The sequence below is a fragment of the Microcebus murinus genome, chromosome 18 (assembly GCF_040939455.1).
Source record: "Microcebus murinus isolate Inina chromosome 18, M.murinus_Inina_mat1.0, whole genome shotgun sequence".
NCBI lineage: Eukaryota > Metazoa > Chordata > Mammalia > Primates > Cheirogaleidae > Microcebus > Microcebus murinus.
In genome coordinates this window covers 18,541,721-18,563,280 of record NC_134121.1, presented here as the reverse complement: position 1 = coordinate 18,563,280, position 21,560 = coordinate 18,541,721, and the positions used below count along the sequence as shown (strand labels likewise).

At 53.2% G+C, this 21,560-nt stretch overlaps 1 protein-coding gene across 1 annotated transcript; it reads right to left on the bottom strand.

Annotated features, from left to right (window-relative positions):
• Positions 1-1,804: 1,804 nt before the first annotated feature.
• Positions 1,805-21,184, bottom strand: CCDC92B (coiled-coil domain containing 92B). Its single transcript, XM_012740812.3, has 4 exons — positions 21,076-21,184; positions 10,279-10,431; positions 5,474-5,521; positions 1,805-2,394 (listed from the first exon to the last, which is right to left on the bottom strand). The coding sequence occupies exons 2-4, from the start codon at positions 10,406-10,408 to the stop codon at positions 1,805-1,807; spliced, it is 768 nt and encodes a 255-aa protein (XP_012596266.3). The 5' UTR covers positions 10,409-10,431; positions 21,076-21,184.
• Positions 21,185-21,560: the final 376 nt, after the last annotated feature.

The following is a 21,560-nucleotide window of genomic DNA, read 5'->3' as shown; positions in this document are numbered from 1 at the left end:
AGGTGGGGGGTAGAGGCAGGGGCAGGCAGAGCGAGGACCCCAGGCCACCATCATAGCCTAAGTTAGACTGGAGAGCACTGTCTGTCCCAAGGGTGCCCCCACCCCAGCCATCTGGATCCCAGGAGCTCGACACCCCACACCAGGCCTGGTTATTGCTCAGTGGTCTCAGCAGTCCTGAGTGGGGTCAGCTGGGAGGGGCCGCATGACTGATGGGGCTGGGAGTGTGCTCGCTGGGTTCCATGTCTTGCCAATTTCCTGCTCCCTCCAACAGGAGGAGCCAAAGAGGACTTGATTGGGGATCTCCACCTCTTCTTCGTGGGGGGCCGTGATGGGAGGAGAGCTCATCACCCCTAGAGCTTGACTCTGCTCCCGGCCCAGACCCTGGGTGACACACAGAGTGCGGCCACAGCCAGGGAAGGACCTGCCAGGGATGGGGTGGCTGTGAGTGAGGTAAAGGCCTGTCCCTGCCCCCGCCCCATCCCCCCTGGCAGCCCCTAGAAGACCTCACAGGCACTTAGGAGGAGATGCAGGACCAACACGGGTGGGATGGCATGGCGGCTCTAGGGGTTGTGTTTCTTTCTAGGCCGGGCTTGGGGTGGGGGCAGGGAGCTGGACTGAAACTGCACCTCTTCCCTGTCGGGGCAAGGGAGCTGGGGACAAAGGGACTTAGGAGGTGGGGCATCCCACTCTCCATTTCACCACTCCCCAACCTGGACAGAGCACGAGAACCCTGCCACTGCCAGGTTCTGACATGCTTGGGGGCATCCCTGGATGGGGGCGAGGCTGGGGACTAACCTGTGCGCCCACCTTAACCCAAACCTCTCTCTGTCTACTAGCTGCCACTTCCAAGAAGCCAGGCCCTCCTTATTCCCACCTCTGGGTGCAGCCAGCCGATTAGGAAGCTGGGCAAGATTAGCACCAATGAACAGTCTTAGGAAGCTCCTGGCCAGCCTCTTGGCTCCCTGCTACCTCCTGAGCGAAGTGCAGTTTCTGCCCTTCCACAAGCCTGGCCCGGCAGCTCGTCTCCGCTCCACCTGCTTCCCCAGCGCGCCCGGTCTCCCGCACACCAGGGGTGGCAGAACTCAGCCGGAGACCGCTCTAGACCAGGCTCCGCCACCAAGGCCCTTCTGGAATCCTCTCTAAAGGGGTCTATGCATTCTATCTTCCAGAAGTTTAACTTCCGTCACGCCACACTTTCCCCACCAGGGGCTCTGGGAGGACGCGTCTTCTAAAGTGTTCGGTGCTCACCTGCAAGGACCTATTAACGGGGTAGGGGTAGGGGACACACGGCTTCGGAGTAAAAGGACCATCCCCTCGCCTGAGCCTCCCCTCAGAGGAAGAAGGCTCGGCGGAAGGCCGTCCGCGCGGGGCTCGGGGAGGCCGGGAGGGGCGCTGGAAGGCCTAGGGGTGCCAGGTGCCACTCTGCGTTCCTTTCCTAGGCCAGCCCAGCCCCCCGCCCCCTAAGGATTGTCAGCTTTCTCAGGGCAGGGCGTGACCCCTGCCGTCTCCCCTCCCGGTGGCACGGTGGGGACCTGATAAGGACCGGTAATGCGAGTCCTCTCCACGAGACAGGTGCGATCGCTCAGCCCCGCAGAAGCGCTCCCTCGCGGGAGGGGAGAGCTCGAAGCTTGGAAACGTTGGGAGATAAAAAAGGCGAGGGCGGCTGGGGCGGGTGGGGGCGCTGGGGCCGCCTCGGCCTTCTCCCCGGAGGAGGGGCGGCTGCCCTCAGCCCCCGGGACCTGCCTGCGGGGCCGGAGCTGGGCCCCAGCCTCCCTTCCCCGCACGACCCCCGCCACCCCCGTGCCTACTCCGGGTCCCCCGGCGCGGCGGGCGGGCTCCGGGAGGGCGCGGGCTGCGAGCTGGCTTGGTCCGGGGGGTCCTGGGGAGGCGGCTGGCGCGGGCTGCGGCCACTGGGCCGCAGGGGCCTCCGGGCGTAGAGGAAGAGCGCGGGGTCGGGCATGGGGTCGGCGTCGTCCAGGGCGCGGGCCGCGCGGTCCCAGGAGGCCCAGTCCCGGCCGGGGCCCTTGGCGGCGGGCTCGGCGGGCGGGCGGCGGGCTCGCTGTGCGCGCCGGCGGGGTCGGGGCTCGGCGGCGCCGCCGGGGCCGGGACGCGGGGCCTGCAGTCTCTGGCGCGCCGCGTGCAGCTGGCAGGAGAGGTAGGCGGCCGCCTCGGTGTGCTTCTGCAGCTCGGTGCCGAGCACCGTGGCGCGGTGGCTGCGGCGACGCAGCTCCTCCAGGAAGCGGCGCTCCTCGGTGCGCAGGCTGCAGCGCAGCGCCGACACCAGCGCCTCGCGTTGCGCCACCTCCCGCCGCAGCTCGGCGTTGGCCGCGGCCCGCGCCGCCAGCTGCGACTCCAGCGCGCGGCACTTGCTCTCCAGCTCCCGGGACGCCGCCTCTAGAAAGGGGACACAGAGGCGCAGGTGATGGTCGGCCTGGCTGAGAACAGAACCTGGGCAGCTCCTCGGGCCACACAGCAGAGCCCTGCTCCTCCCCGCCCCGCCACCTACACGTTCCGCAGCGCTCCCAGTCGCCGCCCACGCATCGGCTGCAGCGGCCTTCCTGGTTCTTCCTCAGGGCCCTGGCACCTATCCTTCCCTCCGCTTGGCCTCTCTAGTTCTTCAGGGTTCAGCTTAAATGCAAACCCTTCCCTGACCCTTTGTTCATTCCACAATTTGTTGCGCCCTGCCTATGCACTGTGTTTGGCGCCAGAGATGTGGTGGCTAATAAAACGGTCCTCATGCAGCTTACAGCGCAGTGGGAGAGGGACAGTAAATAATCACAAAGAAATGTGAGATTGCAACTGTGACATGTGCCGGGGAGAAGTAAATCAATGCTATTATGACTGTAACCAGAGAATGTGACCTAATCAGGGAATGCTTCCCGGCAGAAGAGACAGACACTTGGGCTAGGATCTGAGGATGAGTAGGAGTTAAGTAGTGGAGAGGCGAGAGAAGGACGCTTCAGACAGAGGGAACAGCTTGTGTAGAAGCCTGTGGCTGGAAGCCATGCCAAGCGCAAGGGACTGAGAGAGTTGGGAGTGTACACAGGAAGGGGGAGTGAATGTCCTGGTTTCCTTGATAGAACGTTTATCACATTTTGCAATTTTTTGTTTATTTGTCATTGTCAGCCTTTCCCACTGACCAGGTTTCAACCCTGGATACACACTGGATATACATGGAGAGCTTTAAAAAATCCTGTTTCCTGCCCTACCAACTGGATCAGAATCAGAATCTTTGGGGTTGGACCTGGGAACTAGCATTGCTTCAATCTTCCCAGGTGATTTTAAGGTACAGCCAGAGGCGAGGACCCCTGCCTGGTGGATCCTGAGCTCCATCTCAGCAGGACCATATCCTAGGATGTGGCACACGTGACACAGGTAGTTGAAAGTGGCAAAAGGTGACCCTGGAAGGGACATAAACATCACGAAGTGATAGGAGGACAAAGAGAGCCCATTGAGAGAGAATATAAAAACCAGGACATTGGAGTAGTGATTTGAGCTCAGATGACTCCAAAAGCCCTTTCAGAGGAAGAACAGTAGGTGGGGTGAAAGCTGCCGTTGTCACAGAACTGTCCTTATCTGGTATCTGGGATGTGTGCTGCCTTTCTCCAAGCACCCAGGCACCAAGAGGTCACTGATGGTTGCCATATAAAGAATTGGGCAGAATTAGTGCAAGTCCATAAGTGTTTAGATGATCCCTAGCTGATCTACATGCATGAATACATAAAGCAATCTGTAGGGCTCCTAACATTTTAGCTTAAACTTACAGCCTTCCCTGTCCCCAACTCTTGGTCATGTAGCTCTCCAGCTATAAACAACATAACAATATGGAGGGAGTCAGTCCATTCTTTTTTTTTTTTTTTTTTTTGAGACAGAGTCTCACTTTGTTGTCCAGGCTAGAGTGAGTGCCATGGCGTCAGCCTAGCTCACAGCAACCTCAAATTCCTGGTCTTCAGCAATCCTGCTGCCTCAGTCTCCCGAGTAGCTGGGACTACAGGCATGCGCCACCATGCCCGGCTAGTTTTTTCTATATATATTAGTTGGGCAATTAATTTCTTTCTATTTATAGTAGAGACGGGGTCTCCCACTTGCTCAGGCTGGTTTTGAACTCCTGACCTCGAGCAATCCCCCCCCCCCCCCCCCCCCCCCCCCCCCCCCCCCCCCCCCCCCCCCCCCCCCCCCCCCCGCCTCAGCCTCCCAGAGTGCTAGGATTACAGGCGTGAGACACCTCGCCCTCAGGGAGTCCATTCTTAATAACTCTTCTGACCAAGAAAGATTATTTTTGTGATTCATTTTTAAGCAGTTACTGAATCCCTCCACGTTAGGTAATGTACCCTGCACTTCAAAGGCAATGAGTAACATCCAGTTCCCATTCTCAGAGATTCTATAAGCTGGTGATTAAGATCTCAACAATACAATCCTCCCTACCATTTTAAAAACTCTTAATTGTGGTAAAAAAAAAAAAAAAAAAAAAAAAAAAAACCACACATAACAGAATTTGCCATTGTAACCCTTTTTTTTTTGAGACAGGGTCTCACTCTCTTGCCCAGGGTAGAGTGCAGCGGCATCATCATAGCTCACAGCAACCTCAAACTCCTGAGCTCAAGTGATCCTCCTGCCTCAGCTCCTCAACTAGCTGGGACTATTTTTTTTTTGTAGAGACTGAGCTCACTGTTGCTCAGGCTAGTCTTGAACTCCTGGCCTCAAATGATTCTCCCACCTTGGCCTCTCAAAGTGCTAGCATTACAGGCATGAGCTACTGCGACCAGCCAATCATAACCATTTTTAAGCGTACAGTTCAGTAGTGTTAAGTATATTCATGTTGGTGGGCAGCAGATCTCTAGAACTTGTTCATCTTGCAAAGCTAAAAGTCTATACCTATTGAACACTTTCTCCCTAACCCCCCATTTTATGGGTGGAGTAATATTCTGTAAACAAATATTTTAGTGGAATTGCTACAACAGCAAGAAGTCATCTTTTTGTCAAATGCAGGATTTGCTAACATGTGGGTGTCTATTTTCTCCTCATCTAGACGAAGTTTCTTGAAGTCAAGGACCCCATCCTGCCATCGTGTTGCATCTTGACACTCACCCTTGACACGAGAGGGTGTGGACACAGACTGTGTGATCCTTGTGCAAGGATGGGAAGGACTGGGGAGGTGGGTCACAGAATTAAGTGGGCCAGATGGAAGCAAAACACATAGCCATCTCCTTCCTGCTTTCCTTTCTTTCCCCTTTCCTTTGGACAGACATGGATGCAGGCTACTATGTGTGGTGGTGCAGGCTGTTCACTGCACAAGATGATCCAGCTGAGCGGGCAAGTGGGGCTGACATACTGTGTTCTGCTCAAGAAGCCAAGGTGTGGCTGTCCCCAAGTCTAGGCTGGGGACATAGAAGGCTTGTGTACTATTAAGGGTTGGGGAAAACTCTGCCTGTTGGGCCCCATGCCACTTCCCCACCAGCAGTCTTTCTCTTACCTTGCTGGTGAGATTGGGCCTCTCTCATTTCCAGGTCATGGGTCAGTTCTGGGGAAAGAGAAAGAAAAAGGCAGTTTTTTTTAGTGTGCGGCAATAAGGATTTTTGTTTTTTGCTTTTTGACAGAGTCTCACTCTGTTGCCCGGGCTAGAGTGAGTGCGGTGGCATCAGCCTAGCTCACAGCAACTTCAAACTCCTGGGCTCAAGCAATCCTCCTGCCTCAGCCTCCTGAGTAGCTGGGACTACAGGCATGCACCACCATGCCTGACTAGAATCCTTTTTTTTAGAGACAGGGTTTTGCTCTGTTGCCCAGGCTGGGCTTGAACTCCTGGGCTCAAGGGATCCTTCTGCCTCAGCCTTCTGAGTAGCTGAGCCTTCAGGCACATGCTACCGTGCCTGGCTCAATAAGGATCCTTAGAAACTATCTAAACCACCCCCATACCTATTTTACTGCAGCCCAGTAAAGGGAAGAGATGAAGAGACGTGCCCAAGGCATAGCTGGGTCTGACTGGCTTGATTCAAAGCTCAGAGATCTTTCCAGAATGAGCTTTGAGCCTGGGTTTGAAGTTCAACCCCTGTGGGACTGGGCAGCCTGTCTTGTTTTGGGGCTGGGGGAGCATTTGCCCCTTCCTAGGGTGATGTGCCAACCAATCAGGGAAATTCTGGAAGACCCTTATGGAGTAGGGCTGGAATGTCCATTGCTGCTTGGGGGCATTGGAGGTGGCGGCTACTTACCAATCTGGACACATGCATTTCACAATTTTAACAGCCAGTACTGCTGTGCCTATGTTATTATCAGAACATCAGCACAGACCCTTCCCAAGCCCCAGTTCTGCCATATTCCCCAGGGCAGGAAAGGTTGGTGGGGTTCAGGGAGGGCAGCGCCACCTAGTGGTGGGAACCCTGCAGCGGGCCTGGATTGATCCTGAGTGGGTGGGGCGGGCAGCCAAGGAGCAGCTCAAAGCCACTGGAGCAGCAGCAGCTTCCTCCTGGGTGCTGGCGGCCCAGCCATCACCTCTCTGCCTGCCTGTCCTCCTGGTCCCTATTCCTCAGTGGCCAAGATGTCCCATCTCAGCCCAGCTGAGACTGATAATTTTTCCAGCCCCATTCCATTCCCCCAACTCCACCAGAGCGCAAGGACTGGGAACCGGGCAGAAGGGAGCCAGAAGCCACAGCCGCCTGCGGTGGAGGAGACCTACTCAGGAGCACCTGTGTGCACCTGCGGGGACAAAGTCTGGTGCCCAAAGGGAGAAGGCGTGAACCTGGGGTTGGGGAAGGTAGCGCATCTCTGGGCCACCACCTCGCAGTGCCTACAGAGCCTTGTGGCCCCTCTGCCTGCTGCTTCTCACTGCCCTCCCTGGGCTCTTCTAGAGGCTTTGCGAGAGCTGCCTTCTCTGGGGAGGCAGCTGTTACTAGGAGACAGACAGCCCAGGATGCCTGCGCCTTCTGCCATGACCGGAGCCTGAACCTCTTTCCTGGGGCCCCTGTGAGGATTCTCCTGCCTCCACCCCCCAGGGATTCTTGGGACCAACTTGGCCCTCCTTCAAGGCATTGTGATGCAGCCCAAGGGACCCTGGACCACGTTCAGAGACTTGGGAGTGGGGAGATCTGGGTCTGGGCACTGCCACTAACTCGCTGTGGGCTGGTTTCTCTTCAGCCCTTAACCACCGGATTTGGGGACGGGGGAGACAGAATCCCAGCTGGGCTCCATTCCCCCATCTGGAAAATCCCCCTGCCCATCTTCTGGCCAGAGTCCCTGTGGTCTACATGAGCATGCAGAGAGGTCAGACACACTGCGTGACCTTGGGCCAGTAACAGCACCTTTCTGAGGCTCAGTTTTCTCATCTGGAAAATGGGAACAAAACAGCACCTCCTTATAAGGGACTGTTGCCAGGGTTAAGTGGGATAAAATGAACACAGGGCTTGGCTCAGGGCTGCGTTGGTGCTGAATAGATGGGAGTAGTTCTTGTATGTCCTGCCACCCCAGGACACACCCACCAATCTCTGGAGCCTTTTATTCTGAGTCCTCACCCACCTTCAGCCGCCCCCAGGCAGCCTGTGTTCTGGGCTCTTACACCAGCCCCCTCCTCAGCCCTCCCCCCAGCCCCTGGGTCCCTCTCTAATTGCCTTCCCCTTATCTCCTCCTTTGTTCCTCTCCCTTCTCCTCCTGCCACCTCCCTCTTGGGTCATCTCCAGCCCAGCCCAGAGTTATTTTTATCTCCTTAGTCGATAACCAAGAGGCTGAGGGCCCATACCCATCTGAGACGGGCAGTGTGGGCCAAGGGCCCTCTCTTCCTGCCAGTTACACTTTTTTGGGATCTATGTCCTGAGTGGAGGGACCACAGGTCCTCAGAGTTCTCCATTTTCCTTTACTCTTATTGCAGTGAAAAAGTGGCATCAGGCACGGGAGAGTCTGTGTGGGCCAACCCTGTCCCCTGGGCTGGCCTTTGCTGCCAAGTGGCCTTTGGGGGAGACTGCAGTGAGCTGGCCTTGGAATGCGCAGCAGAACCTGTGTGTGGAACGGCAGGAGGCCGTGGTGGCCGAGAGTGAGCACTGCTGGCTGTCCGTGCCACAACGTGAGAAGCCAGGTGGGTCACTCAAACCCTCTGGGCCTCAGAGCTTCCCTCTGGGCGGTGGGGAGCCTCCCATGAGCAGGGGCTGGAAGGGAGGTCGTGGTCTGAGCGTCTTGGGGAGGACCTGCAGAGAGATGCAGAGGGACTGGGAGTCTGCAGCTCTGGTTTTTTTTTTTTTTTGCATGGTGGAGAAGTCTAGGCTTTTAATTTACCCGTCACCTAAATAGTGTACGTGGCAGAGCTCTGGGTTCTGATCCTGACTCTGCCACTAAAAGACTGTGTGACTCTCTCTCTGGGCCTCAGTTTACCTACTTGTACAATGAAGAAGTTGGGCCCTCCCAGGTAAGATGGTCTATGAGCCACTGGCTGTAAAGCCTGTACTTGGAGACTTGGCCTCAGGGAGCATTTGGGTCAGAGCCAAGCCTCTGAGAGGCCCAGACAGCTGAGGCCCCAGGTCCAAGAGCAGAGGCCAGGCCGGGCCTGGGATTTCACTGCATCTCTGGTGCCTCCCTCTGCTCAGCTCACAAATCCAATCAGTGGCCGATAAGTCCCTTCAGCCTGTGTCCCCCTGGTCCTCCCCTTTCCATCCTCTCCATCTCTGCCCTGGACCATTCATTGGCTCTGCCACTCGTCTCCCTGCCTCCCTCTCACACCAGCTCAGCTTCTATACAACAGCCAGACTGGGTTTCTTAATACAGTATAATGCTGATCGGGCAGCACTCTGCTGCTCAAAAACCCTCAGTGGCTCCCCACTACCCAGACCAAACTCCTTGGCTATCCTGTAAGGTCTTCTACACTCTAGTACCACTGGACTTCTCACCAGTCTCCTTTAAGCACAGCTTTATCCAGTACAATAGAACTATTTATGAGCTTTTGGTTTCCTACCTCCTGGCCTTTTGCTGTTCCCTTCATTTGGGATGCTTTCTTCACTCCCTTCCCCTGTAACATCTTAGTGTGTGTGGTTTTTTTTTTTTTTTTTTTTTTTTTTGAGACAGAGTCTCACTCTGTTGCCCAGGCTAGAGTGGCATCAGCCTAACCCATAGCAACCTCAAACTCCTGGGCTCAAGTGATCCTCTTGCTTCAGCCTCCGGAATAGCTGGGACTATAGGCATGCACCACCATGCCCGGCTAATTTTTTATAAATATATATATATATGTTTTAGTTGTCCAGCTAATTTCTTTGTATTTTTTTTAGTAGAGACTGGGTCTCGCTCTTGCTCAGGCTGGTCTCGAACTCCTGAGCTCAAATGATCCCCCCGCCTTGGCCTCCCAAAGTGCTAGGATTACAGGCGTGAGCCACCATGCCCTGCCAGTCTCACTCTTGCTTAGGCTGGTTTAGAACTCCTGACCTTGAGCAATCCGCCCACCTCAGCTTCCCAGAGTGCTAGGATTACAGGCGTGAGCCACCGCGCCCGGCCTATCTCGGTGTGTTTGCACATTACTGGGCCTTCTGCAGGCTGAGTCTCCTCCTCCATCACCTGCCCCTCAAGCTGGACACCATCCTGCCCATGAGCTCTTGCTTTATTCTCTGCCACATCTTGGTATGGTGTGTGTTGGTATCACACATTATCTGTTGGTATGTGCGTCTCCCCAACCAGACTGACATCTTCTTGAGGGCTGGGAGGTACTCCAGAAACAGTGACTTGAGGACAGGACTCCCCAGGAATTGTCAGGCTTCCCCCCACCACCTAACCAGAGCACTTTGTCCCAAAACTTTTTTTTTTTTTTTTTGAGACAGAGTCTCGCTGTGTTGCCCAGGCTACAGTGCTGTGGCAGCAGCCTAGCTCACAGCAACCTCAAACTCCTGGGCTCAATCGATCCTCCTGCCTCAGCCTCCCGAGTAGCTGGAACTACAGGCATGCGCCACCATGCCCGGCTAATTTTTTCTATATATATTATTAGTTAGTCAATTAATTTCTTTCTATTTTTAGTAGAGACGGGGTCTCGCTCTTGCTCAGGCTGGTTTCGAACTCCTGACCTTGAGCAATCTGCCCGCCTCGGCCTCCCAGAGTGCTAGGATTACAGGCGTGAGCCACTGCTCCTGGCCTGTCCCAAAACTTTTATCTCACCTCCCCAAGTCTCGGTTTCCTCATCCAGAAAAGGAGGAGGCAGGATTGGTGTGAGGCGCACAGCGGCTCATGGTGGGCACAGACAGCAACTGTGATGGTAACAGTGACCCTTCCCTGCTCCCTGCACTCCCCCACCCCCAGCCTTTGCAGCCCTCCTGGCCTCACCTGAGCAGCGTTTCTGCAGCCTCAGGATTTCCAGGTGCAGGTCTCGCAGCAGGGCCATCTGCTCCTTTTTCAGGAAGCTGATGTGGCGTTGCACGCTCTGAATCTGATGCTCCAGGGACATGGTATCCATGGCAACCCAGGCCTGGGCCCCACCTGGGGAGGACGACAAGGTGAACCCGCATCTTTGGAGCCCATCTGCCCTGACCCGCCCTCAGATCCCTTGTTGTCTTCATCTCCTCCACTCTGGGGTCCTGTTGCCACCAGGTAGACAATTCTGCTGCTGTCGTTTCCCCTCTAGTTACTCACTCGAGCTTCACGAAAAGCGGGTATACTGGCAGGAAAGTATAATTATTCCCATTTAACAGATGAAGAACCAGAGGCCCAGAGGGAAATGCCCCACTCTCCTGCTCCCATGTAACTTTAGTCTCTTCTACTTCTTAGGGAGGAAGACACACGGAGCAGCCGAGTCAGCAGACAGACGTAGATGACTCGGGCTCCAGCCTGCCTCCGTCACTGGCTGTGGGACTTGGGGCGAGCCCTCTCCCTCTCTAGGCTCTTCGTTTTCTCATGGTAAAATGAAAGACTTGTGGAGTAAAGGACCCCTGAAGTCTCTTCCAGCTCTGACATCCCACAAGTCCGTCAGCTCCGCGCACAGCCCTCCCCATTCAACCTGCTCCTCCCACTCGACTTCGCCCCAGGGCTCTGGGCTCCTCCAAGTCACAGAGGAGGAAGATCGGGCTGCAGGCAGGTGGTACAGTCCCTCTATTTTTCTTTTTTTTGAGACAAAGTCTCACTCTGTTGCCCAGGCTAGAGTGCTGTGGCGTCAGCCTAGCTCACAGCAACCTCAAACTCCTGGGCTCAAGCGATCCTGCTGCCTCAGCCTCCTGAGTAGCTGGGACTACAGGCATGCACCACTATGCCTGGATAATTTTTTCTGCATATTTGTAGTTGGCCAATTAATTTGTTTCTATTTTTAGTAGAGACAGGGTCTCGCTCTTGCTCAGGCTGGTTTCCAACTCCTGCCCTTGAGCGATCCTCACGCCTCGGCCTCCCAGAGTGCTAGGATTACAGGTGTGAGCCACCGCACCCGGCCGGTATAGTCCCTTTTTAAAAGAGGAATAGGACAGGGTAAAAAGGACACCTACACAGTGACTCCCATGGTGGAAACTGGGATGGGATGGGGCGGTGTGCACCCCTGAATCCTAATGATGGCCCGGCTTTCCAGCTCTCCTCCGGGCCACGCCCCCTTCCCAGGGAGTCTCTTCTGTGGTCAGCAGCATCGTGGACAGGCAGAGGCAGAGAACAAACACGGGAGGCCCAGGCCGCTGCAGCCCAGGACTCAGAGCTCCTGCCTCCTCTGCCAGGGACTCCCTAAGCTCTTGAAGGACCTGCCTCCCTCTGACCCGGGAATTCCCTGGGCAGTGGGAGGGGGAGACCCGTAAGAGGGACAGTTCTTTTTTCTTTTGAGACAGAGTCTCACTCCACTGCCCTGAGTAGAGTGCCATGGCATCAGCCTAGCTCACAGCAACCTCAAACCCCTGGGCTCAAGTGATCCTCCTGCCTCAGCCTCCCCAGTAGCTGGGACTACAGGCATGTGCCACCATGCCTGGCTAATTTTTCTTTTTTCTTTTTTTTTGTTTTTTTATTTTAAAGTGTCTAAGTGAATAATTTTTCTATTTTTAGTAGAGACAAGGTCTCACTCTTGTTCAGTATGTCTTGAACTTCTGAGATCAAGTGCTCCTCCTGCCTCGGCCTCCCAGAGTGCTAGGATTTCAGGCGTGAGCTACCGCGCCCTGCCAGAGGGACAGTTCTATTCAGCAAATGGTCCTCTCCAGACTGGCTTCCATGTAAGTCTCTGAAGGTCCATATTTTCATTTGTAGGCTCACATCAAGCAGGTCAAGCTGAGAATCTCACATCCTCAGAGGCTCCTCTCTCTGGGCCCCTTCCCTGGTACTCCCCCGACTCCCCTAATCCAACCAAACAGGCCTTGCATTCCAGCAAGGGCGGCCTTTTGGCCTGTGGGGATCACTGGCTGCATTCCGTGACCTTCGGTGATGTTCGAGGCACTTTATACACATGGTCTTACTTCTGCCCCCCGCTCCTCAGTAGGTACTGCCACCCCCATTTCACAGACACAGAAACTGAGACTCAGAGCCAAAGGCACGTGTGCCAGCTCATACGCTCAGTAAGCAGGGGCAGACCCAGTTCTCCGACCAAGTCCTTAGAATCCAGAGAAGGGAACAGTCCTGGGGTTGAATCCTGGCTCTTTCAGTCACCTGCTGTGTGACTTTGGGCACAAAGTCTCTGAGCCTTTGTGTCCCCCGCCATACAATGGGGCCGTGAATAGTAACAGTCCTAGGGGTAGCCGTGAGGATTCATCGAGATGAGAAATGTAAAGCACTTAGCACCGGACCCGGCTCAGTCCATGCTGCATCCCTTCCTCCTCCTCTTCTCTGTCCGTTTAATATACGAGTAAGTTAATTTCTGTCTTTTTCTTTTTTCTATTTTTAGTAGACATGGGGTCTCACTCTTGCTCAGGCTGGTCTTGAACTCCTGAGCTCAAGCAGTCCTCCCTCCTCGCCCTCCCAAAGTGCTAGGATTACAGGCGTGAGCCACCACACCCAGCCAATTTCTGTCTTGATTTGCTCATTTTTTTCATTCATTTATTCAATGGTCTATTATTGCCAAGTGCTGCGCTGGGCGCGGTGGCTCACGTCTGAAATCCTAGCACTCTGGGAGGCCGAGGCAGGAGGAGCACTTGATCTCAGGAGTTCAAGACCAGACTGAACAAGAGTGAGACCTTGTCTCTACTAAAAATAGAAAAATTAGCCAGGCATGGTGGCACATGCCTGTAGTCCCAGCTACTCAGGAGGCTGAGGCAGGAGGTTTGCTGGGCACGGGGACATGGTGATGAACACAGCAAAGTCCCTCCTCTCAGGGGGCTCAGGGGGCAAAGAGAGAGAAACAAATAATGTGTCAAACAAAAACGTATATAGCTGCAATCTGTGATAAGTGCCACGGAAGAGACCTACAGTGTACTGTGAAAGAATATAGAGTGGGACCTATTAGTTTATTTTATTTTTCTGAGATTTTACTGTACTTGCAAAGGACCTATTTTAGATTTGGAGTCAGGAAAGGTCTCTTGGAAGAAGTGACTTTGAGGCTGGGACACGGTGGCAGGCAGAATTCTAAGATGGTCCCCAAGAATCCCAGCGCCTGGTGTCAGGGTTCTCCTGTCCTGTGCCTCCCACTTGAGAGTGGGTGGGACTCTGGATATGGTGGGTGTCACTCCTGTGATTAGGTGACGGGATTTACAGATGTGATTAAGGTCTTCAATCAGTAGACTTTGTTTTTTCTGGTTTTTTTTTTTTTTTTTTTTTTTTTTTTTTGAGACAGAGTCTCGGTTTGTTGCCCAGGCTAGAGTGAGTGCCGTGGCGTCAGCCTAGCTCACAGCAACCTCAAACTCCTGGGCTTGAGCGATCCTTCTGCCTCAGCCTCCCGAGTAGCTGGGACTGCAGGCATGCGCCACCATGCCCGGCTAATTTTTTATATATATATCAGTTGGCCAATTAATTTCTTTCTATTTATAGTAGAGACGGGGTCTCGCTCTTGCTCAGGCTGGTTTTGAACTCCTGACCTTGAGCAATCCGCCCGCCTCGGCCTTCTAAGAGATAGGATTACAGGCGTGAGCCACCGCGCCCGGCCTTTTCTGGTTTTTTTTTTTTTTTTTTTTGAGACAGAGTCTCGCTGTGTTGCTCAGGCTAGAGTGAGTGCCATGGCGTCAGCCTAGCTCACAGCAACCTCAATCTCCTGGGCTCAAGTGATCCTCCTGCCTCAGCCTCCCGAGCAGCTGGGATTACAGGCATGCACCACCATGCCCAGCTAATTTTTTGTATATATTTTCAGTTGGCCAATTAATTTCTTTCTACTTTTTAGTAGAGACGGGGTCTCGCTGTTGCTCAGGCTGGTTTCGAACTCCTGACCTTGAGTGATCCTCCCGCCTCGGCCTCCCAGAGTGCTAGGATTATAGGTGTGAGATACCTCGCCCGGCCCAATCAGTAGATTTTGAGTTAATCAAAAGGGGGGTTATTCTGGGTAGTCCTGACCTAACTGGGCAAGCCATTCAAAAGAACTCCGAGTAAATGACCCAGCTAAAATGTGCCAGATTCTTGGCCCTTAGAAACTGTGAAATAAATTTATTTATGTTGTCTTAAGCCTCTAAGTTTACGGTAATTTGTTACAGAGCAATAAAAAACTAACACAGACTTGAAGGAGGGGTAGGAGTTAGTCAGAAGAGTAAAGGGAAGAGCATTCCAAACAGGGAACGGCATCTGTGAAGGCTCAGAGGCAGGAAAGAACTAAGTGGTGATAATGATAAGTTACATTTACTGAGCGCACCTACTACTGTCCAGCTTTGTGCTAAGTGCTTCGCATGGTCTGTTGAGGAACCGAGACGTTGCCACTGCCAGTGAGGGCTGAAGGGTAAGGTATTGGCGGAGGGTCGCAGGAAGGGAGGCTAGCAAGGGAAGGATCGCATGGGGTTATTGTAAACTATGTTAAGAATCTTGGATTAAGACTAAGTGAATTGGAAGTTACTAGAGGATTTTAAGCAGGGGAGGAATATGATATGATTTATATTTTTAAAAGATTACTCTTGGCTGCGGCGGGGAGAGCAGACTAGAGCCGGCAGAATGGATGCAGGGAAGTCGGCTGGGAGAAGGTAGCAGTAGTCAAGGCGATGGTGGCCGGGACCAGGTGATGGAGGTGAAGAGAGAGAGAAGTCCCAGGTGTATTTTAGAGTTAGGATTGGCAGGACTTAGAGATGGATTAGATTGGCATGGTGTTGGGGCGGGAGATGTCCAGGACGTCTCCCAGTTTTTTGGCTTGAGCAACTCAAGTATAAACATACCTTTGCTGGATCTTTCTCTGTTTCCTAAATTTTCACTTGGATGTCTTCTTTATCTGTAATCACTCCCTAAGTGATCTTGTCCCATCCCATGGCTGTAAATATTATTTACATGCTGCTGATCCCTAAAATAATTATCCTCTGAATGCTAGACTGGCTACCTGACACCTTCATTTGCATGTCCAGTGGGTCCCTTCAAACTTACAAGTCCCATTGCTGGACTCTCACGTTCCCTCCTGCAAACTTGCTCCTGCCCACTGTTCGTCATCTTGACAAACTGCACTGCTATCTGCCTACTCAGTTGCTCAGACCAAAAACCTGGGAGTTATCTTTGATTCATCTCTTTCTTTATATTCCATAGCCAATCCATCTGCAAACCCTGTTTGCTCTACCTTCATAATATCCCGAATCCAATCACTTCTCACTGTCTATATCGCCATCTCCCTAGTCCAATCCACCCACGTCTCTCTGGTGTACCGTTGCAGCAGCCTCCTAACTGCCTTCTTGCTTCCGTGCTTGCCCCTTGCTTTCCATGCAAGAGCCAGAGTTCCTTTAGCAAATGTAACTCTGATCATGTCTCCCTGTCCCAGACTCAAAACCCTCCAATGGCTTCCCCTCACACTAAAACCAAACCAAACATTCTTACCAGTCCCCATGCAATCTGCCCAGCTCTCTCTGCCCTCACTTACCCTTCTCCCCACTGCTGGCTCCTTCCCAGCCACTCCTTGCTGTTTCCAGAACCTGCCAAGCACATTCTTGCCTTAGGGACTTTGTATGTGCTGTCCCCTCTGCCAGGAATGCCCTTCACCAAGATATCCTCATGGCCTGTTCCCTTCCTTAACTCAGGACCCTGTTCACATGTCACCTCCTCAGTGCCTTTCTCTGATATCCCTATTTATTTATTTTTAGAGACACAATCCACTCTGTTGCCCAGGCTAGAGTGCTGTGGTATCATCATAGCTCACAGCAACCTCAAACTCCTGGGCTCAAGTGATCCTCCTGCTTCAGCATCCTGACTAGCTGGGATTACTCAGGAGGCTGAGACACCACCACACCCAGCTAATTTTTTGTATTTTAAAATTTTTTTGTAGAGACGAGGTCTTGCTATGTTTCCCAGGCTAGTCTTGAAATCCTAGGCTTAAGTGATCCTCCCACCTTGGCCACCCAAATTGCTGGGATTACAGGTGTGAGCCACCTTGCCCAGCCTGATCCCCCGATTTAAAATAGAAATTTCTGCCACCCTCTACTCCCTTAACCTGCATTATTTTTCTTTCAGGTACTTATTACTGCATGAATATATTAAATTTTTGTTTATTGTCTGTTTTACCTGCCTGATTGTTAGCAACATAAGATGAAAAACTTTGTTTTGTTTCCTCCTATTCCCTAGTACCTAGTGCAGTATCTGGCAAACAGGAGGTGCTCAATAAATAACTGCAGAATGTACAAGTGAATGAATTCGTAGGGATGAGGTAGATTGATGGAGGGGCAGATTTACAGAGAAGGTACAACCAAGACTGACACATGTTAGGTTTGACATGCTCAAGAGACCTCAAATAAGGAGAAATAGATGTCACATAGACAGTTGAATATGCTGGTGCGTAACTCAGGAAAAACAGGTGAGCTCTATGTCCGTGAGACTGTGTGCCTGAGCTGGGATGTGTGTGCTTATATGTCCGGGCATGTGCCCGAGACTGTATGTGTGCACGTGTGTTTGTGTGTGTATGTGTGTCTTGCTTTTCTCACATCTGTGTGTCTGCCGTGTGTACACCTGGGGAATGAAGGTGTGTGGGCCCATGCTCAGGACAAAGAGAGAAAATGTCTGTTCCCAGCCGCCGAAATGCAAATGTTTCTGAAGAATAAAAGCCCTTCCCTCCCACACAGCCCTGGAGACTGGACCCTGGCCACGGAGAGAGGCTGAGCCAGCCAGCTGTTTCTGCGCTTTCCCAGAAGGACTTGAGGATTTGCTTCCAACTAGGCAGGCTGCTCTTCGCAGGGCAGAAATTTGGGTCACAAACGATCTTGGCAAATATTCTTTCTCAGACGATATTGTTTAGTTTGTTTGCGGGAGGGTGGGAGACAGAACAGAGGAGGGAACTAGGGGGAACCTCTCTGTGTGGCTGGCGGGTCCCAAGCGCTTCAGGAGACCTGAGCCAGGAAAATGCCAGGTTCTCACATCAGAAATGCAGTCCCAGGACCTCTGGGCTTCAGAAGCTTGGGCCTGAGGGCTTGGTCCAAGCCAATGGCAGCAGCTCAAGGGTTAGAGCCACCAGGGCCACCTTCTCCCCACCCCTGGCCCTCATGCCCGGCCTCAAGAGTGAACTTGCTCAGTGAAGAGGGTCCCTCGCCTCTGTCCATTGTCCTGACCACCTCAGGGCCTGCATTGTTTCTGCCTCCCTCCTTCTTCTGGTGCTCCTAGTTCTTTTTCTTGTTAATTTTCTAGCTTAATGAAAATTTAACAAAAAAAAATTCATTAAACAAATTGTCACCAAGAATAAAAAAAGTACTTGTAATAAAGGTTCACAACTTATAGGGTTACTTCCAAGTACTTTTTTTTTTTTTTTTTTGAGACAGAGTCTCGCTGTGTTGCCCAGGCTAGAGTGCTGTGGCGGCAGCCTAGCTCGCAGCAACCTCAAACTCCTGGGCTCAAGCGATCCTCCTGCCTCAGCCTCCCGAGTAGCTGGGACTACAGGCATGTGCCACCATGCCCGGCTAGTTTTTTCTATATATTTTAGTTGGCCAATTAATTTCTTTCTATTTATAGTAGAGACGAGGTCTTGCTCTTGCTCAGGATGGTTTCGAATTCCTGACCTCGAGCAATCCAACCGCCTAGGCCTCCCAGAGTGCTAGGATTACAGGCATGAGGCACCACGCCTGGCCAATTCCAAGTACTTTTGACATGGCTCTCGTGTGTCTGAAAGTTACCAATATTTTCCACCTTGGGGAAATTGGTGGGAGAAGCCTTCTGTGCTCATGTCCCCAACTATAGGCAAAGTGTCAAGCTCAGGAACCTTCTGACCCGGGCAAAATTCTGAGGCCTGGGTTTCTGATTCCTGAAGGTGACCTCATTGCCTGCTTGTCTCTTTGGAGAGTCTGAGGACCCATGTTCCTTCACAGCTATCTGCCTGCAACTTGCAAGTAGGAAATTGTATTTCTCTCCCCTCTTCAGTTCTTACAGCTCTTTGGGTTGAAAGAACCAGACAGTACAGGATCATAGTACTCAAGGCTCAGAGGGCCTTCAAAATCAACTCAGTTAGTGGTTTTCTTTCTTTCTTTCTTTTTTTTTTTTTTTTTGAGACAGAGTCTTGCTTTGTTGCCCAGGCTAGAGTGAGTGCCGTGGCGTCAGCCTAGCTCACAGAAACCTCAAACTCCTGGGCTCAAGCAATCCTGCTGCCTCAGCCTCCCGAGTAGCTGGGACTACAGGAATGTACCACCATGCCCGGCTAATTATATATATATATATATATATATATATATATTAGTTGGCCAATTAATTTCTTTCTATTTATAGTAGAGACGGGGTCTCGCTCTTGCTCAGGCTGGTTTTGAACTCCTGACCTCGAGCAATCCGCCCTCCTCAGCCTCCCAGAGTGCTAGAATTACAGGCGTGAGCCACCGCGCCCGGCCAAGTTAGTGGTTTTCAAATATTGCTCTATAGACAACCAGAATTCTGCAGAGGGGTCTCAGATATTGCCAAAAGGATTTGGGCCTAAGGCAGGACTCAAGGCTTTGCTTTTTTTTTTTTTTTTAACCCTTCTTTTATACGATGGGCTTGTGCATACACACTCACAGGGGAAAAGGCTTCTGCTAACCAACAACCTGAAAACCAGGTTCATAGTCCACTCTTTTCTTGGGTGTCTAAATCCCACCTTCTCCGTACCGCTTTAGTCTGTCAGTGTCCCCATGGCCTCTGCTGCCCTCCCCTCCCCCACAGGCAGATGAGGTGGCTGGGACAGGAACCGGAATCAAGGCTTCGTGCTTTCTGCTTTGCATGGAGTTCGCATCTCCTGCCACCCCTCACTCCCTGACTGAGTCTGTTGTCCCAGTTTCAATTTCATTCTTAGTGTTTCTTTTCTTTTTTGGGACTGAAAATATTTATTGAGTCAACAAACATCTCTGCACCATTCTGAACAGTTAATACCCGTGTTCTGTTAAAATTCTTTAAGTGCGTATGCCTTCTTGTTTCAAGGAGAATGTTAAACTTATTTTTATCATTCTTATAACCAGGGCAGGTATATTAGGACAGGCACAGTAACGAAAGAATACATAAATGAATCAATGGGATTTTTACTTTTGTTAGTCATTGTTCCTCTTCACTACCTGACTCAGAGCCTGGGGCAGTAGGAGAGCAGGAACTCAAGAAGCCTTTCTCAGATATGGCATTAAGGCACAGGGTAATAATACTTAATAGCAATAATACGTGATCGGCACTGTTCTTAGCATTTTACATACACTAACTCATTTATCTGAACCACCACCCTACATGGAAGGTTTTGTTAGTATGTCTGCTCCATAGGCAAAGAAACAGGGGCTCACAGAGGTAGAGTGGTTTGCCCAATATGCACAACGACAGTGCCTGGCAACTGGGAGCTCCCCAGTGGGGGCCTACCTTGGCATTTACAGCACTTTCTAAACACAGTCCACATCTGCAGGTTGCCCTCCTCCTCTTTTTTTTTTTTTTTTTTTTTTTTCACAAAAACACTGAATTGCACTTGGGTGCCCTCCTTCTCTTTTTGATTCTACTTCTTGCTGTTCTCATGATAAACTCTCCCTGTAGCCACAGACATCCCCTCCCTTAGTATTCCCTGCCCTATCTCTGCCTCTTGAAACCTGACCCGTCCTTCAGGGCCCTTCTCCGATGTTACCTTTCCCAGGAAGTCTCCTCTGATCCCGCACCAAACTGGAATGATTCTCTCCCACCTCTGCGTCCATCAGACAATTTACTGGAATGGGCTGGCAGCTAGCACCACATTCTGCCATATAACCTCTCTTCCTTCTGTGTGTGTGTGTGTGTGTGTGTGTGTGTGTGTGTGTGTGTGTGTGCACAAACACCTGGCTTCTGCTCTAAGTCAAAGCTTCCTGAGGGCAAGGCTTTGTCCCAGGGAATCCCTTGCAAGGAACGGGCACACCATGAATGTTGGTGGAACAGGGAGAATGAGCGGAGTCGTACTGGAAATCACCAGGACACATAAGTACATGTATTAAAAAACAATTACGCTGCCTTCCTCTCCCAAAGTCCTTGGCTCTCCTGGGTACTTGAGTCTGGAAGGAAGATTCAGCCTTTGACAAATGTCTGTTACTCTGTCTGCAAGGTGGGGCTGCTTGGCCAGTGGTGGAGCCACGTTCCCCAGGGACCTTGTGGTCCTCTCCACTCCAGGGCCCCTCCTCCCCTAACACCCCTCAACTCCGACGCCCCCTCCACTGAAGATCGCAGGACCCCAGCCTCAGCAAAGCTGCGGATCCAGTCACACGGGAGTGGGGTGTATGGGGAAACTGGAGCCCCCCACCCGCTTCAGGCTTGATATTCTGCCCTGATTATGACTCGAGTATGACTCCCAGAGAAGGCAGGGGTGGTGGGGATGTGGAGACTACGGAGGACGGGGACGAGAGGTACCAGAAGGCAGGCGTAAAGAAAGGTGTGTCTGGTGGGAGGTGGCGGGGGCTCGACCTCGGGCCGCTCCGGACTCCCCGCCAGCACCAGGAAGGGTCCGGGTCTGGGCGCTGGAGGACAACTTCTGCCAGCAGCCCGCCGCGAGTCCTGTCCGCCTCCCGCGCGCTGCGGTGCCCAGCCCCGCGCCAGCCCTCCCGCGGGAGCTGGAGCCCGGCCGCGCTGCTCCCCACCCGGGGCCACCCCGGCTCCCACCCCCCCATGCCCACCGACCGGCCTCCTCACCTTCGGGACCGGAGGGAGCGACCGGCCGGCGGGGGCCTGGGTCTGGGCCGGGCTGGGTGCGGGAGGCGCTCTTCCCCCCGCGCTAGCTGCGCCCGGGGTTCCGCAGCGCCCGCCCCGGCTGCGGCGCCATCAGCTGCTGCGAGGCTGCGGGGCGGTCGGGCCGGGGCTCCGGGGGGCTGTGGGGCGCCGAGGTGGGGGGTCTGGGGCGGGCTCGAGGCGTAAACACCCAGCAACGTGACCGGAACTGGCGAACGAGCCGGAGGGGGGCGGGGGGGCGGGAGATATGAGGGGGGAGGGGAGGGACCTGAGACAGGCGGGGAGGGGCCGTGGGCGGGGCGGGGGGAGGGGAAGCTGGCGGCGCGCGGTCGGGGGAGGGGGAGCCCTGGGAGCCCCGAGAGCCCCGGGAGCCGGGCCTAAGGACCCCGGCGGGCAGCCGGACTCGCAGAGCTGGCTTCGGCTGGGAGCTGGAAGGGGAGCCCGGGCAA

Excerpts from the sequence above, each read along its gene's own strand:
- CCDC92B (XM_012740812.3), bottom strand. The coding sequence starts at position 10,408 with ATGGATACCATGTCCCTGGAGCATCAGATTCAGAGCGTGCAACGCCAC. Across the intron at positions 5,522-10,278 it reads GCTGCAGAAACGCTGCTCAG|AACTGACCCATGACCTGGAA; the intron begins GTGAGGCCAGGA and ends CTCTTTCCCCAG. Across the intron at positions 2,395-5,473 it reads GGCCCAATCTCACCAGCAAG|AGGCGGCGTCCCGGGAGCTG; the intron begins GTAAGAGAAAGA and ends TCCCCTTTCTAG.